The sequence below is a fragment of the Vulpes lagopus genome, chromosome 5 (assembly GCF_018345385.1).
Source record: "Vulpes lagopus strain Blue_001 chromosome 5, ASM1834538v1, whole genome shotgun sequence".
NCBI classification, from domain to species: Eukaryota; Metazoa; Chordata; class Mammalia; order Carnivora; family Canidae; genus Vulpes; species Vulpes lagopus.
The window spans coordinates 57,415,536-57,434,320 of record NC_054828.1 but is presented as its reverse complement, the minus strand read 5'-3'; the positions used below and the strand labels follow the sequence as shown (position 1 = coordinate 57,434,320).

The 18,785-nt window shown below is 33.5% G+C and overlaps 1 protein-coding gene across 6 annotated transcripts in view; it reads left to right on the top strand.

Moving 5' to 3' along the window:
* The window catches only part of CNOT2 (CCR4-NOT transcription complex subunit 2), a 118,890-nt gene that overhangs the window by 41,720 nt on the left and 58,385 nt on the right, over positions 1-18,785 (top strand). For 2 of the 6 annotated variants that reach the window (XM_041754524.1, XM_041754525.1), the window contains one exon: positions 3,747-3,819. In XM_041754524.1, coding sequence (XP_041610458.1) covers positions 3,747-3,819 — 73 coding nt within the window. Of the gene's footprint in view, positions 1-3,676; positions 3,820-18,785 lie in introns of those variants that run through there. The other 4 variants (XM_041754527.1, XM_041754529.1, XM_041754528.1 and 1 more) reach the window with 3 other exon arrangements.

Here is an 18,785-nt window from a genome sequence, read left to right as displayed (position 1 = left end):
TACAGAGAAATCCCATACGACCATCACCTGTCTTCCAATGGTGTCATCTTATATAACTTTAGTGCATTATTGAAACCAGAAATTAACACAGTATAATTAGGCTACAAGTCTACCTTAGATTTCACCAGTTTTGCAGGCTCTCACTTTTTTTGGTTGTGTCTTTTTCATTCTGGTCGTATTTTAGAAAATGTGTAGAGAGAGTCCTGTAACCACCACAAGCAAGATGTAAACGTTTTCTGTCACCATAAATTCCTTTGCATTGCCAACTTCTGTGTTTTCCATGCCCTTGTATTTCTCTTACTGTATTCATAGTTTTCTTTATCTTCTTGAAGTATGGGATGTATTTACAGTGTCTGGTTTAATCTCTTTGTCTACTAATTGTATCACTTGTTATCATTGCTGGTCTCTTATATTTCACTTAGTTTGGGGATATATTTCCTGCTTCTATGCATGACTGGTAATTTTTGGTTGGATGCCAGACATTAAATTTTATATTATTTAATGCTGGGAGTGTGTTGTATTATTTTAAATATTGTTGGGGTTTGTTCTGGGTTACAATTACGGCAGTTGGAAGTAGTTTCATCTTTTGAGGCTGGTTTTAACTTTGTTAGTGCTAGTCCAGAACATCCTTAGTCTAAAGCTTATTTGGTTTTATTGCATTTATTAGCTTCTAAATTCTATTCAATACTCCTTGTGTTAAAACTGTCCTACTCCTGTTGACTGCAACGTGAGTTCTTGTAGAGGCTTTTTAGGTTTAGTAGTTTTTTTTTTTTTAATTCAGTAGTTTTTTTCACATACGTATACAGATAATTACTCAGCTAAAACCTTGAAGGCAATCTGTCTTCAGATCTTTGAAGCTCTTTCTCACAGCTTTCTTCTCTTCATTCACCCTGCAAATTCTAGCTGTCTTGTTATCTCCCCTAACTCTGGATTCTTTTCCTTTAACTCCCCGAAACCATTAGGCTTTGATTGGTTACTGCCTTTCCCCTCCCTGTGTTTTGGCGTTGTGCTTCCACAGACAGTGGGGCTTATTACTTCATTTGGTGTTTTTCTTGATGATATGTGTCCTGAAATGTGTCCATTGTCTGAAAGTCATTGCTTTATATATTTTATCTAATTTTCTAGCTGTTTAAGGCAGGAGGATAAATACAGTCTCTGTTTTTCCATCTTGGAAGGCATCCTGCCTTATAGAAAATTTCATTGTAGTTTTGTATATATTTGTCTTCTCTGACTTTTGAATATTTAGGACTTTGTTGGAAAACCAATGTGTAAAACTTCAATGAATGTAGGCAGGTAGTGGGCATACTTTCCCATATTTGTTCCTTTTTTCACATACTCTTACATATATACCTATATCCTCTTTGATTTGTTGTGCATTAATTCCCAGTGAGTATCAACGCAATCTATTACTGAATATTTTTATTAAATACAAGATAATGGTGACAGATGTTAGCTCTTTGTGATTACCTAGAAGAAAATTGAATGCCTTCATTCCTTTTTCCCTTTGTTTACCAAAAGGAGATGATGTCTGAGTTATTGATCAGTATAGAATATTGATTCATATATTGCTTAGAGCATATAGTGATTGTTGACTGAAACCCTGAGCCATGAAATACTAGAAGTTATCCTGAGAAGGAGAAACAAAAGAAACAAGAACAAGTTTTCCCATTGTACTAAAATTCATAGTAGTCCAAAGTTAAACTTTTTCTTTTAGCTGGTAAGTTTAAAGATTAAATAATAACCTCTATTTTTATTAAGCTATTTTTTTAGCATGTAAAGTCCTAATTGTTTTTTATAATCTATACCGTTAGATTGTGCTCAGATACATTAAATTACGTTGAAAATTGCCTTGCCTGATTTTAGATTTCTAACATCTTTTGATGAAACTGGCATAATGTGAAGGTAATGTATGCACTTCAGTTTAAACATAACTAATTTAATAAGGGAACATTTTTATCCGTGTAAGAAAAAACTGAAGTTTTACATTATTATCCACTAAATTCAGAGTTGTCGTGAGTAGATTAATAGTTAAGGCAAGTGCTGTTTTAAATCACTAATTTTATAAAACACTAACATTAAGGTGAGATTATTGTTTTTTTAGGGGATGCATAATTTAGTTTCACTATCATTTTGTAACAATCATGAAAATTTCATTTGGAGTTGAATGTGTGTCACTTACCTATTCTTGGACATCAGTTCACTTGATAATTTGTTTTATGGATAACCTATTTCCTTGACAGATGGTAAAGCTTACATTTATGGCAGTAAATATACTTATGGCTTAAAAATCCTTTCTCTGTTATTTTTGAGAGAGACATAATATCAGTGGTATATAGAAATTGGTAATGAACAATTAACATTTTGGCCTAGAGCCAAGGTATCTTAAAGTATTTCAGCCAAACATACAACATAAGGTGGTCAAAATTAAGTAAAAGTATAGCACTCACTAACTTTGTATTTGTGATCAAACATAAAACCAGAGATGAAATACAGATTTTCATTATGTGGATTCTTTTTAAGACTTAAATGTAATATTTTCAATGATTTATTTTCATTGAAAATGTTTTCTATCCTTATTAGATTGCTTTTTAGAGGTAATCTCTGTGTGTGTGTGCGCGCGCGCACGCACCTGCGTTTGTGTTGGTTGTTTTAATAAAAAAACTGATTCATACTTATGAATTTAAATTAGAGGTTTTTATTATCCTCCCCCAAAGTAAATTTTCTATGATGTTAAATGATTGCTCTATGATTTTTAGTGGTTAGCAGCTATTATTATATTAATTTAATTGGTATACTTATTACTTTCTTAGGGTAAAACTTGGATGGAAGACACTGGTCTTGAAAAGATTATATTTACAAATTCTTTATAGATAGCACTTTTGAATTTTTTCTTTCATTTTCAATTTATATTTTTGAATTAGCATCTCTAGGAACTATTACCTCTGCTTCAGTGTTTTGTTTTGCTTTGCTTTGCTTTTCGTACCTGAGATACACAGTGCCTCATCATTTTGGATTTACTTATGTGTTCAGGTTAAGAAATGAGCTCCATTATTTTTCTGCTTTAATGTAAAAAAAAAAAAATCTATTAGAGCATGTGTAAAATTGTCAGATTGAAGGACAGAGGCATCCAGAAAGTTGGTATGTGTTGCTACTCTTCCTTGGAGTAAATTTTAGTAGAAAATTGAATTAAGTTCACATCTGTTAATCATCCTGACAATATATGATGTATTCCAGTCTTATGGCATAGGAATAAACTGAATGAATAACAGCTGTATAAACGAGCATTTGGAGGAAAATGATTTGAAATTACATGAATGGATCTAAATTAATTGGATATTTCTAGGATTAATAGAATATTGAAAAGAAAAAATATGTGAGTTGAGGGCTGAACTTTTTTGTCAGGTTTTTTATTCACTGTATATTCCTTGTGTGTGAGGTCTGGCGGACAGTTTTAATTGGAGAGAGAAGTGGGAGGGAAGACTTTTTTATATTTAACAATTTCTCAGATAAAGCATCTGCCACTCGAACTTTCCCTAGGTGGTTAAGAAAAGGATCAGTTATGATATTAAAAAAGTACTTTTTGTTTGTTTTCTGTGTATCATATTGGATATTTTTGTTACTGTTCATATATTTACATGTTAGTAATTTTGACGGCTTTTGGATAATTCCACTCTAGAGGGAGAACTGGTGGGCGGTCCTTCCTGTGACACGACCCTTGAGTGACAGTTCTATTTGATTGCCTCCAGTACTGTGAGGAAAGGACACGACTCTATGGTGAGGACTGATGGACATACATTATCTGAGAAAAGAAACTACCAGGTAAGATCAGTTTTTTTTTTCCTTTTTCTCTATTGTTCATATAGCTGCATTGAACTGTTTAATGTGTTATATTTAACTGACACCAGCAGATTGGATACACTTAAGTTTGAAAAATTTGGCTTATAGTTTAAAATATGTGTGTTGGCTTTGACAGTTGAAATAGTTGGGAACATTTTTCAAAATAAATCATGCTTGTGATAAATGTATATTCTTCTAATGTCAAAACATAACTTTTAGTGCTTTATGTCTATTTCAAAACTTAGATTACCTGATACACAATGGTTCCAAGCTAGTAGTCCATAAAACAAAGTGATTACTTTTACATGTATTATTCTTAGAAGACTAAACCTGAACTCTTAGACTATATTCAGGGTAATAGAGCAACACAGAAGTGTAGATAAAATTGATTAAAATATAAAGGAAATAGAAATGCAAATCTCAGGGCGCTCAGAGACCCAAATTTTATTGAATTTTTCATTAGCTTGCTATCCTTATAATGCTAGATTTCTTGTTTTGCCAATTAGTTGGTTAATAATATCCATTCCCTATGTAGTATGTAAGGATGCTGAAAGGATGATTGAAGTATAATATTCCTTTCTATCTTAGGTTTTAAAAGAAGGTGAATTTTAAAGATAGTGATATGAAATAGTGATTTAAAAAACATTTTTTAAATTCAATTTTTTCTAAGAAAATCTCCCTTTTTTTATTTGGTGTAATAACTTATTACCAAATTATGCAGTGGCTCAGAATACAGAATGGTTCAAAGCTCAAGTAGGAATAAGCTTTAGGTTTTCTGCACTGATACATATTCAACTTCCCTCAGACCCTTTCACCTACCAGTTTCCTTCCCTCTAGACTGTTGAAGGCAGTCTTTGACACTAACCATTTATCTGCTAATTATTTATTTTAGCCCAGTTAATCTTATCTTCCCTTTGGAAAAATAAGTAGTGGAAAAAGTTGTGAATGGATCTTGATGGTGTTAATAGCAAAGAGCCTTTGATTAGAAGATTTAGTTCTGGTTCGGGCACTGTGCCTAATAAAAATAGTGTCAAATTATCCTTCCTTTCACTTCATGTCTAAAGTTTCTTGCCAGTGTTATGATTTTAATAAGCCACAGCTGTGGCTTTGCAAAATCAGTTCTCTCTACCTTTTCTATTCAGAGTTCTCAGAGACTAGACCAGCATGGCCTTTGCTAATTTTCTTACTTGCTGTAGCTCCTCCTGCCTCACAACCACTTCCAATTACCTTGACTCATAGGATTTTAATTGGTCACACTACGTGGGCTGTTGTATTTTTTGATAGGTTCTGCTAAATTATTTTAAGAATATTGAGATTCTAGGCTATGTGGCTTTTTTTGGTGCTCATAGTCAAGTTTATAGTGTTTAAGTATAGGACTTTTTTATGATTACACGGTGTAGTTAATTTACTTCATAGAATCCTCTTAATACAGAATTCCAAAATTTAAGAAAAGAATAAAATGAAAAAAAAAAGAAAGTAATAAAATGAAATTATATATACACATGAAGAGATTCCCTAATTCCTACTCATTCTATTCTAAAAAGACTCTGTTGTTCCAGTTACATTATTTACAAACAATCTGGGTTCTTTACTTACCTGAAAAAATTCTTGGTTAGCATTTTTCTGGCTGAAAATATTTTTCCCTTTTTCTCTTTTGTTTTTACTTAGTGACACTTAGTGCATGTTGAAATTATTCTTGGAAACAGTTGTTTAAATTTCCATTGTAAAATTAATTTATTTTTGAAGCTTTTCCCAAAAAGTACATGTATAAAAATAAAATTTCCCATCTGATGTTGATACATATACTAAAAGCATATGGGAAATTCAAAGGAATATTACATTACGTTTATTTTTGTGGGTAGTACTAAAAGTTTGTGTATGCTGAGATGACAGGATTTGGATTTTTAAAAATTCCATTTTGAGGAATTTTGTTGTTTTTCACGGGTGAAGTAGGATTCTTTCTACCGATGTTTGCACTCTATTTTACTTTATCTTATTTTATTTATTTTTAAAGATTTTTATTTATTTATTCATGAGAGGCATAGAGAGAGAGGCAGAGACACAGGCCGAGGGAGAAGCAGGTTCCCAGTGGGGAGGTTGATGGTGGGACTGGATCCCAGGACCCTGGGATCACAACCCAAGCTGAAGGTAGACGCTCAAACACTGAGATACCCAGGTGTCCTGCATTCAATTTATTTTTTGAGGGTTTTTGTTTTTGAAGGGCACTTGATGTCTTATATGATATATAAGCATCCTGATATAGTAATAGGCTAGTTTAATTCTCATTTCCTAAAAGACCTGATTAAAGCCATAGGAACTTAGTTTAAGAATATGCATTCCCTCACCTTTGTGCTAAACACTAGTGACTTTTATTTTTTTATCATCATATTACTTAGTTTTATTTTTTATTTTTTATTTATTCATGATAGACAGAGAGAGAGAGAGAGAGAGAGGCAGAGACACAGGCAGAGGGAGAAGCAGGCTCCATGCTGGGACCCCAACACAGGACTCGATCCCAGGACTCCAGGATCGCGCCCTGGGCCAAAGGCAGGCGCTAAACCGCTGAGCCACCCAGGGATCTCCACTAGTGACTTTTAAATGCGTGTTAGTTGAAGTATTCATTTTTATGCTGGTATTTACTTTATTTCATTTCTTTCTATAAATTTAAGCCCAGTTAAGTTTTTGGAGTTTGAATAGAGGAGTTTATTTGTTTAGACCGCTGTATTAGGTCAGGTAAGAATTTAATTATTTAAATGATTCATTGCTCATTCTCTTTTGGAAGGATTGTCAGGCTTTTCCCCAGGAAATATAACTAGTATTTTTTTGCTAGTATTTTCTTCCTTTAATTTACACTAATTTACTTCAGCTGTAAGTATGTGCAAATCTAACCATGGGTTAATTACTAATTTAACTCATCAGTGGCTTTCCCCATCTTTTATAATAAAACCAAGCTCCTGACATTATGCTGTATTTCCACATTCTGACCCCAACTTGCTTTTATCCTTCCAGTGTCTCTCCTCTGACTCCCTAGTATGAATTTTTTTTCCAATTAGGTATATAAAACTTATTTAATTTCTTACTACATACTTTTACACTTTAAAGCCTTTATTTGTTGTAGTCCCTCTTCATGTAATGCCTCACTTTGTTTATGTGTATTAGGTATCAGTACTCCTAGAAGCCATTCTCTGATGAGCTCAGTGCTCCTTTTCCTTGCTCTCATAGCCTTAATACTTCTAGTTTAGTGTTGACCATAATACATGGTAGTTATCTGTTTATTTGTCCTTGTCCTCCTGTAGACCTGTATTAATATTGTATGTACTAGTCATTGTGGCTACTTAAATTTAAATTCATTTGAATTAAAATAGAAAAATTTAGTTTCTCAGTTGCATTAACCACATTTCACATGCCTAACAGCTACATTCTATTAATGGCTACCATATCAGTGCAGATGTAGAACTTTTCTGTCATTCCAGAAAATTGTGTTGGACAGTGCTACTGTATGTTATAAGCTTCTTGAAAATTGGAGCCATGTTTTTTTGTTTTGATACTACCAATACCTACCCTGGTTTTGGTTAAATAATAGGTGTTTAATGCATGTTTTTTCAGTAAAATTCAATAAAACAAGGAAATAAGTGAAAGGAAGAAATTGTAGTGTGTGCTAAGTAACATACTACTGATATTTCCAAGATTTTTACGTGTTACTCCAAATGGGACTTTTATTACATGAGGTCATTTATCATGTTAAGTTCAGTGTTATCTATAAATTGGATCTACTGCATCCCAGTCCATATGTTCCTGAAGAAATAAATACCTTACCATCTAAAATGCTACATTAAAAAAAAATAATAATAAATAAATAAATAAAATGCTACATTAACTTTGTGAAATACAACACGTCACATAAGGAAGGCAGTGATTGTATTGCCATTTCCTCCCTCCCCCTGTCATTAAATACTTTATTTCCTTTTTATTAATTTTTTTAAATCTCAGAAGTTATAGAGGTGCATTGCAAAAACTCTGAAAAATAAGAAATGTAAAACAGAATGTGAAAGTTTACCTTAATTGTTTAGTGTTTGTATCTTTTCAGATCTTTTCTAATGACTATGTAGGTGAAAATGTAATTTGTTGTCTTTGTTTTTAACAAATATGCATTTTTCTGCAGCTTGCATATTGTACTTAATTGGGAAGTTTGCATGTGCCACCCTTCCCCTGCCTCCTTCCCACAAGTAATCACTAGTTTGAATTTTGTATTTGCTTTTTATTTTTATACTTTTGTTATATGTGTGTGTGTTTCAATACATACAGGTACATCTTTCTTGATGTGTTAGGTGGTAATTTTGGGGAAAGTGGTACTGTATATTTCATTATTTCAAAGAGGGGGGGAAAAAACTTCTAGCCCCCCAGAACAAATTCCCAGATAGTGCTAAAAACTCAATACCTATCTGGTTATTCACCCAAGTATTTCTGCATAATATAAAGCATTTAAAAAACAAGTTGCCTAGTTATTTTAACGCATACAGATGCATCAGTAGATAGGTTTCTATTCGGTTTGCAAGACAGTTATATATACAGTACTATTTACAAATTACATTTTTATCTTTTGTACTTTAATAAAAATGTAGATAAGGAATGAAATGCCTATATTTCTTATTCGAAGTTACATTTTATTGAAAATGTATGTCTTTCTCTTGTCAATACATCTTACAACATGTTATCTAAGAATCATAGTGTAACATAGTAGCTTATAACTATTAATTATTGGTTACCTTCTAGTATGTTTGAAAACAGCACCAACATCAAAGCATTGTAGAATTTGTAATAGGTTAATGTATGTTAAAGATACATAATATAAAGAACACTTAGTAAAATAAACAAGAAATTTTAAAAAATGGGTACTTAGCTATTGAAGAGTTGTCAGGTGTCATCATTGTTGCTGTTTGTTGTTGGGTTAAGGTAAAGAGGTAGCTGAGGAAGGAATTAGTTGAAAAACATGTCTGAAACCAATAAACTGGCTCACAGCTTATTTTTTCTCTCTTGAAACGCTTGTAAACAAATGGCTGTAACCTATTGTCTGTAGCCAGAGATGAAGCAAGGGGATAGAAAAAAACCTCAAAATGAATGACTGTTAAGTTCACTTACAGTTACAAAAAGAGGTTGCTCTTATATTTTTGAATGTGATACTTCTGCTTATGTCATGATCACATTATCAACATTAGAAGTCCTTTAGACTCCATGACCTAAATATTTTCTTACTAGATTTTGACATTTATTTGTTATGTTTGGCTTCTCTCTCTCTCTCTCTCTCTCTCCCTTTTTTTTTTTTTTTGTTCTTCTCTGGCCATCCAAGAACATAAAGTTAAATGAATTCCCAAGGTACTCATTGGTTGGCTCATTATTACAGGACAGTAATAATGTTAGCCTTTCTTTAATTGCATTATATTTTCTGGTACTTCTTTTCTTCATCTTCTGAAATCATCAGATGACGTGATTTCTTTCTACAAAGCAAGTCTCACCAAGATACATGGTTTATGGCACCCCTGGTGTCTTGGTAACTTATTCACAGTGTCCCTAGTCCAAAAGAGGGAACCAACAGCTCTGTTTAGTTACTAGTTCTAAGCCGTTTATAGTAGTAGTTAGCATGGAATCTGATAGATACTGCTGGGTTTCCCCAAGATTTAAAATACCTGACAACATTCCTGTATTTACTGTGGTACTCCTTTTGAGAATGTAGGCCTTAGGTTTTACACATGAAGTACTATGTTCCCTTTCAGAAAAGTATTTTCATTTTCATTTAAGTAGTTTGCGTTAGTCATAATACAGAATCATTAAACAGAAAGTTAAAACATTAGTGCAGGTATTTCTGTGAATCAGAAAAAATATAGAAGTTGGCAGAATTTTTTTAAAAAATGAACTCTTAGGCCTTTCTTAGATTCTGGAATGATTGCATCTATGGTGGCAGCTTAGTTTTTATTTTATTTTATTTTATTTTATTTTATTTTATTTTATTTTTATTAATCTTTTTTTTTTTTTTAAGATTTTATTTATTTATTCATGAGAGACGGAGAGGGAGGCAGAGATACAGGCAGAGGGAGAAGCACGCTCCATGAAAGGAGCTGGATGTGGCACTCAATCCCGGGTCTCCAGGATCACACCCTGGGCTGAAGGCAGCGCTAAACCGCTGAGCTACCTGGGCTGCCCGCGCTTAGTTTTTTAAATCTTTCTGAATTTCCACATCAAAATAGGTAGTAAATATAATTTACTAGTATTTACTTATTGTCTAATATATTCTAGATAGTAAAACCAAACCCATGAAAACATTTGTAACAGAACTTGGTTGTGAGATATCACCACGAACCCTCAAATATAAACAGATGAGAACTAACCAAAAGAACCTACATATATCACTTTTAGTGCATAAGAAAGTAGAAAGAAGTATTGAGGTGTCTGGCCTGAGAATAGAGGTATCTCAAAAGTAGTGAACAACCAGCTTGAAAATGATTGTGATTGCCCAATTTGAAAGTGGGAGAGATTTTGCCTACTCTATTAGATCCATGTAGAGGACTTGTGTTCTAAAGTAACTTCAGCAGCCTTGCTCTGTGAACTCTCAAGACTGGCCTACCAGTGTTCCCTTCTAGGACCCTGCTGAGAAGTTTCTGGAATGGAATCACAATGGAACAGGATAGAGACAACAACATAGATGAGGAAAGAGAACCTCCAGTAAAAATGATAGAGGATGGATGCTTGGGTTGCTCAGTAGTTTGAGCATCTGCCTTCAGCTTGGGTCGTGATCCCAGGGTCCTGGGATCCAGTCCCACATCGGGTTCCCCACAGGGAGCCTGCTTCTTCCTCTGCCTATGTCTCTGTTTCTCTCTGTGTCTCTCATGAATAAATAAAATAAGGTCTCAGAAAACAAAAACGAGAAAATCTTAGAAAACAAGTCATTGTATTTTTAAACATCACATGAAGATAACAGAAGAGGGAGCTTTATGAAGTTAGAACAGTTTTTTGAACCAAGCCATCTTTTTAAATTTTAGGAAAATTAAATGCACAAAAGGTCTTTCAGGAATATTTTTAGGAGTGTTTTTACTTGTTTTGAATCCTCTCCACAGTTCATATTGATCTGATGTTTGGTGCCAAAGTTTTAATTTTTTTTTAAAGAATTTATGGAGGTTTGTGAAATATTTCCCTATTGAAATCAAGTAAATGAAGATATTCTCCTATTATCTTTTTAAAGATTTTTTTGACTTTCATATTTACATTCAATCTATCTGAAATTGATTTTTGTTTATACTGTAAGGAGTCCAATTCCCTTTCCTTGGCATATAGATAATTCGCATCATGTAGTAGTGATATTTTTCTGCCTTCCTCAACTAATTAACAGGACTACTCTATTTTAAATCAAGTTATTTTATATTCATGGGCCTGTTTTTAAATCCCTATTCTGTTACTTTGATGTGTTTGCCTACACCTGCACCAGTACTGAATTTTAATTACTGTACCTTTGTGCTAAATCTTGATGTCTTTCTTTTCACCTTGGTCTTCCTGAGTGTCTTGACTTTGTTGGCTTCTTTTTGGTTGTTGTTCAATGACGAATTTATTATAGATATATATGTATATATATACACACACACATATATATAAAACATTGAATTTTTATATTTTTATAAATAAATTTTTATTTTTTATTTTTAGTTTTATATTTTATAAGCGGAATTTCATTGACTTCATTTTTACTTGGGGAAGAATTGATATGTTTATGATATTTTTCCTCTCCTGAATTCTTATTCAGGTCTTCTGTATTTTATTTCAGTAAAGTTTTGTTGTATTTTTTTGTTTTGTTTCTGTTTTGTTGTATTTTTAATACTGAACCCACAAATCTTTGATTAGACTTACGTACACAGTTTTGTTGCTTTTTTGATAAATGGTATTTTTAAAATTATACTTTATTGGTGTTATTGTGTTGACATACTGTTAACTTTTTTAATTGATTATTGTCTCAATGTTGCTAAACTACTATAATTTATCTGTAGGTTCTTTGGGGATTTTCATATAAATAAACATCTGGAAATTACAGTTTTGATATTTTCATAATTTTTACAACTTGAGTTTCTTTTCTGAATTAATACTTCTCATACATTGTTGACTAGAAGTGTTAATAATAGAAATCTTTCTCTTGTCACTTGTCCTAAAAGTTTAAGTTGTCACCCATAAATATGATATTTGATGCAGTATTTTTTTTAAAGGTTTTATTTATTTATTCATAGAGATGCAGAGAGAGAGATTCAGAGACACAGGCAGAGGGAGAAGCAGGCTCCATGCAGAGAGCTTGATGTGGGACTCGATCCAGGGTCTCCAGATCATGCCCTGGGCTGCAGGTGGCGCTAAACCGCTGCACCATTGGGGCTGCCCTGATGTAGTATTTTTGATAGATATACTTTATCAGGATAAAGAAATTTTTTTCCCCTCTGGAACATAGCACCTTTTTTCATTTTTAAGGTTGTGATCATAACTCTTTTCTCCTTATTTGTCAGTCTTGCTGGAGATTTGTAGTTTTACTAGGAATTTTTAGCTGTTATTTTTACTTTATTATGTTTTATACTCATTTTATATTTATTCATTAATCTTTATTATTTTTTACTTCTTAGGATTTATTTTAATGTCTGTTAATCTTAAATTTGTTTTAATTTTTCAAACCTATGAGATTTTTCTAGTTATCTTTCTGTTACTGATTTCTCACATAATTCCACTGTAGCTAGAGTGTGGTTAGAACGATATCACTTACTTGTTTACGAACTTGAACAAAATGCATATTGACCAATTGATGGGTGTATTGCCTGTGTTTCTCTTCACTGGATCCTCTTTGTTAATCTTGTGTCTGTTATCTTCTTTACCCACATATTTACCAATTACTATTCACATATTATCATTATTCATTCCTTTCTTTAGATCTGTGTTCTATCATATCCTCTTCTATTTGATTATACATTCCTGTATTTAATGTGTGGTAAATCGAGCAATTGAAAGTTAGTACAGATCATTTTAATGTCTTTTGTTTTTGCTGGTTCTCCTTATGGTACTTTGTTTCCTTGTGGTGTGTGTGTGTTAAGTTATTGTTTCATGTTTCTTAGAACTCTGGGAATTTGTTGAAGACTAGGTGGAAGGATATTTTTCCCAAGGGAATTTGATTTGCATTTGCTTCTGCTGATGTCTAAGGGACCAATCCGGGACCAATTAAAAATAAAATGTTAGCTTAGGTTGCAGTCCACGTTTAAGTATTGGGAGTTCAGGCTGTTTTATGGCTGTAGATTCTAAGGAGAGCTTTCCTATACCCCTTTCTGCCTAACGTCAGAATCATGACATTCAAGTGCCTTCTTTACTAAGGGGTTATTATAATTAGGATGTACCCTTTTAAGGTGCTGATTTATGGGAAGGTCTTTAAACAGCTTTTCTACCTGGAGCAAATTTCCCTTTGGGGATATAAACTTGTGGCTTCTCTGCACTCCAGCTTTTACTTTGTTTTGGGGTGCTGAATTTCCCTTTCTCCCTCCTTCCCAACCTCCCAGGCTCAACAATTCATTTAAAAATGAAAATGTAATCTCTGTGTTAGTTTTCAGTGATACCTGTACCTGCATTTGAGAATAATGTGTGGCATATGCTCAGTATTTATTGACTGGCTGAATCAGTATTTCATGGGACATTTTTTAGTTGGTTTTGAGTGGAGCATTTTGGTTTTTTTGTTTATAGTATACTTTAGTACTAGAAACACATCTTAATCATTTTGTAGGTTTCAGCTGAAATTTCACTCCTTAGGTAAGCATTTCCTTGCTTCTGTTATATAGTCTCATTGTTCATTGTAATTTGAGGGGGGTAGTATTATTTCTACTTTTTATCATCATCCATAGTTGAAAAAGTTTGATAGTTTTTCCCCTTCACATTCTTTATTTCTTTCTGTCCCTTATTTCTCTTCTCATACCTGTTTTTCTTCCTTCCCTTTTTTGCCTGCCTCCTTCACTTCCCTTTTTCCTTTTCCTTCTTTCCCTTTTTTATAGTGTCATTTTTCTTCTACTTGAAGACTTTTTAAGTTTTTTTTTTTAATTATGTGTCATCTAGGCAAAATTATTTAAAGTCATTAAATTTTCATTTAAGGAATTTCACATGTTGTGGTTCCTTCCACAGCCTATCCATCTTGGTTCCTCCAAAGCTTGAGTCGTAAGCTCCAGTGTAGCTCTTTTAACAACTTTTGCTTAAGTCCCAGTTGTCATGCCCATTAGTCCACAGTTCTTTTAGTTGGACTTCTTTGATCTCTACTTAAAGAGACGTACTGATGGACGTACTGATGACCTACAAATTTCCAACTGTAATCTTTGGGCCCAGTTCCATTAAGCAGTTTATTTTAGGGCCACTTTTAGGGTCAGAGTAGATGGATATGCCTGGTTGTCAATTTCAGACACCTTGTATATGTGTGTCAGTTCAAACTGTATTCGCTCCTAACACACCCTAGAAAAGTACATACATATCTTAGGATATACCAGTTCCTAAGATTAAAAAAAAAATGACTGTTAGATCTTGTATAGTATATCTATCCAGTAGTTCTTTCCTACAGGTCTAACAAATAGTTGTGGACTTAAAACACATATTTATTCCATGAAGTGTTTCAAAGAATGTGGGTCTACAAGATTAAGACCCATCAGGATATACCTTAAATAAAAAACATTTTTCCATTGCATTTCTGATGGTGATGAATTCTTTTACATTTTATATGTCTGAAAAAGTCTTTATTTCATCTTCATTTTTGAAAGTTTTGTTGTTTTTGCTGGGTGTGGAATTCAAGATTGACAGGGTTTTTTGTTTTGTTTTTAGTATTTTAAAGATTTTGCTTTACTGTCTTCCATCTTAGATTATTTCTGACCAAAAAAAATCTGTTATTCTTTAATCCTCTTTACATAATGTATCTTCTCTCTGGCTACCATTAAGATTTTTTTAATCACCTGTTTTACACTTTTTTTCTTTTTTTAAGGTTTTATTTGGGAGTGCGAGCAGGAATGGTGGGGAGGGGCAGAGGAAGTAGGAGAAGCAGACTCCCTGCTCCATTCTAGGACCCTGAGATCATGACCTGAGCTGAAGGCAGACTCTTAATTGGCTGAGCCACCCAAGTACCTCTGATGTTACACATCTTGATTATGATGTATCTTGGTATAATTTTCTTCATGACTCTTGTGTTTGAGATTTATTGAACCTCTTGAGTTTATGTTTATAGAGTTTTTACCAAATTTGGGGAATTTTTTATTCACTATTTCTTTAAATATTTATTCTATCTCTGTTATACTTTGGGGATTCACTTGAAATTGTCCCACAGCTTACTGATGTTTTAAATTCTTTTCTTTCCTCTGTGTTTTATTTTGGATAATTTTTATTGCTGTGTTCAAGTTCAGTAATTTTTTTTTCCTTTACCATGGCAGTTATTCTAACTTTTACATACAAAATGTAGTTATAATAATAACTGTTTCAGTGTTATTGCCTATTAATTCTATCCTCTGTATCCTTTTTGATTTTTTTCTATTGATTTCTTCCCCATTATTTAGGTATTTTATTTTACTGCTTCTTTGCATGCCTAGTAATTTTTGTTTGGATGCCAGTCCTGGGAAATTTTACCTTTTTAGGCCTGTATATTTGGTTTTTTGGTTAATATTCTTGAACTTCCTTGGGGACAAAATTTAGTTACTTAGAAGCTGTTTGAGCCCTTTTTTGCTTTTAATCTTAAGGGTTTTTTTGTTTTTATTTTTGTTTTCCATGGAACACTAGTAGCCTTTAGCCTAGGGCTAATTTTTCCAAACTACTGAGACTGTACTCTTCTGAGTACTCTACACAGTGCCATGTCAATTATATTTTAGTACTCTGACTTGTGGAAACAGCCCCATGTAAGTCCTGGAGTTTCCATTGTCTCTTTTTCCACCCTCTGGCAGTTTGCTTTGTGCATATGTTGGTCAGTACTTAGCTGAAGACTCAAGAGGAACCTTGTTCAGATATCTATAACTCTTTTTCTTTGCAGCTGTCTTCTGTCTGGTGCTCTAGACTTTTTACTATAGCTCCCTTGGCCTACCTAGACTCTGAGCTATACTTCCTCAATTCATGGAGATTTTTAAGTTCCACCAGGACTCCCTCCCCCTGCAGTGCAGCCCAGGAACTCCTCTAGTGTATTAGCAAGGGCAGTTGTAGGGCTCACATCAATTCTTTTCTTCTCTTTAGGGGTTATTGTCTTGAACTGCCTTATGCCCTATGTCTGAAAAACATTTCTTAATGTATTTTGTCCTTTTTTAAAGTTTCAGGTTAGGCAGGAGGGCAGGTTGTTCTTACTACTACATCTTGGTTAGAAGTACAAATCATAAGATTTCACTTTTTAAAAATTATGTTTGGTTGAGAAGATAGATGAGAAACCATTTCTGATAAAGAGAAAAGGCTTCTGTGTCAATATTCAGTTAAGGCTTGAATATTTTCTATTGTGTAAGACACTATGTTGTGTGTAATACACAAATATATCGTTAGACCTGTTCTCAGCACTTAAGGTCATTTTGGAAAGACACATAAAAGAGTATAGGTCAGTAAATATTTTACAGTTCATATATGTAGTCATCATAGCTCATGATTCTCTTTAACATAAACAGTTGCATGATTTTCCTTGAATTCTCTTCCTCAAGATCTCCTAGAATCTAATAGACCCGTAAAAACAGTAGCCATTTTTCTCAACTGAGATAATAATTTTACTAGTATTCCTAATGACATCAGTGTTGTTTGTGAAAGGCAAGGAAAAACTGGTAAAGTCCAAGGTTGGAGAAGATTGAAGAAACATAAAACTAAATGTAATGTGGATCCTGGAATAGAAAAAAGATATTAGTGGAAAAACTGGTGAAATCTGTATGAAGTTGTTTATAGTTTTGGTACTTGTGCTATGATCTTTTAAGATGTTGCCACTAGGGGGAAGTGGGGGCATATGGGAACTTGATACTATTTTTGCAAGTAATCTGTAAGTCTAAAATTATTTACAAATAAATTTGTAAAACATGGGGACAGTGTTTGTGGACAGAGCTTATTACTATGTAGTTAAATTAGTCTTTTTGTTGAGGAGGTACCTCATTTGATTGTGGGTGACATTCATTTCTCTTGAGCAGTTTCAATTTTCCATAGAAGATACATAGTTTCAAAGGCATGACAGAGGTGGTTCTTACATTTTCATTCATAGTATTCTGTAAGCAAGTTAAGGGAAGAAAGAGGAGGATTGATTTTACAGTTACAAATGTTAAGTCTTCATCCTTCAGGTTTCAGGTCCATGCTGCACCCTTCACCTGCACTTTGGCTAAGTACCAAGATTTAGAGCCTATGTACTTCGGTTTTTTCTGGAGAACAAGCCTTTGATCTTACTGGAGTCACAAGGTGTGGATGTTCTCCATGATAGCTGTGATAGGGAAACATCCTTGATCTGTCTAGAGTCTGTAGATTCCACCCTTCTGTGCTCAATTTGAGGTAAAAGTAATCATCTTATACAGGTTTTGCTATGATTGAGTTTTTATATGGATACATACATATCCATTTTATATGGATACATACATATCCATTTTATATGGATACATACATATATATGTGCCTGTGTAACATGTATACACACATATATACATATATACACATACACAGTACTTTGAAGAGTATTTAATTATTAGTGCTTAATTTGTAGCAGGCCCACTTTATGAGACTGTTCAGGCAGTGCACTGAACAGTGGCACTAGTTTTTGGCTAACTCCAAAGAGTGCATATTCCCATGGATTACAGTGCAACCCAGTGGCTCTAAGTAGTATAATTCTTCTAGTGGGATTTTCTGATACAAAGGAGTCATGTCTCATAATATTGAACCATAAATCTGAAATACTCTCAAAACAACTTTTTAAAAAAGGAAATCTAACTTGAGAAACAAATTAAGGAAATGGAAATTTTTTAATCTCCCAGTTCTTTTCTGGTGCTTCTCATAGTATGGCACTCGAACCACTGAAGGTTTCTGGCAGTCTATTAGGTATTTTGGAAGTGGTTGTCAATTTCAGTGGGAAAAGGCATAAAACAGTTTTATTCATATATGTTTCAGAAATGTAAAGAACATTAATTTTCAACATAATTCCATTAGCTTTAAAAATAATTGTGTGTCATAAAATTTTTGCCCTGTGCTGTAAGCAATGCATTGATCAGTTGGTGTCAAATAACACTCATGTAATGGCATGCATGGAGTAAGATGAGGGCACATTCATGCTATGAGCCTACTCTGTAGGGCAGTGTTCCAGATCCTAAGGAGACAAGCGAACAAAAAGACAAAAACTTCTGTTCTCATGGAACAAAAATTTCTGACATTTTAGAGCATAGGGAGGCATTAAAGTAATAAAATGCAATATAAATTACATGTTGATAATGTGGAGAAAAAATATTAAAATAAGAAAGGAGATAGAGAGTGCCTAAGGGGTTGGGGGAAAAAGTAGTGTAATTTTCAATAGATAAGGAAGTCCTCACTAAGACGAGTCAGTACCTGAAATTGAGTGGGGTAAGAAACCATATAGATCTATATGTAGGGGAAAAGCCTTCCTGGAGAATAGAAATGCAAAGGCCTTGGAGATTGGAGTGGGGGGCGGGGGGTACTATGGCAGGAACACGATAAGAGAAGTGGAAATGGTAGGAGATTTAGAAGTAAAGGTAACTTAAATAATACTTTGGAAACTGTTGTAAATGTGTTTTCACCTCTATTCCCTTTGATTTGTAATGTTCCTTTATTTCTGAGCATCAAATGGATAAAGTAAGAGTTGAAATGTGATATCTAGCACATAGTAGATGCCTACTGAATGTTTATTGCATTAATTTATATGGCGAGGTGTTTAGAAGTATTTTAAAGATCCTGTGTTCTCTTGGTGATGGAATACT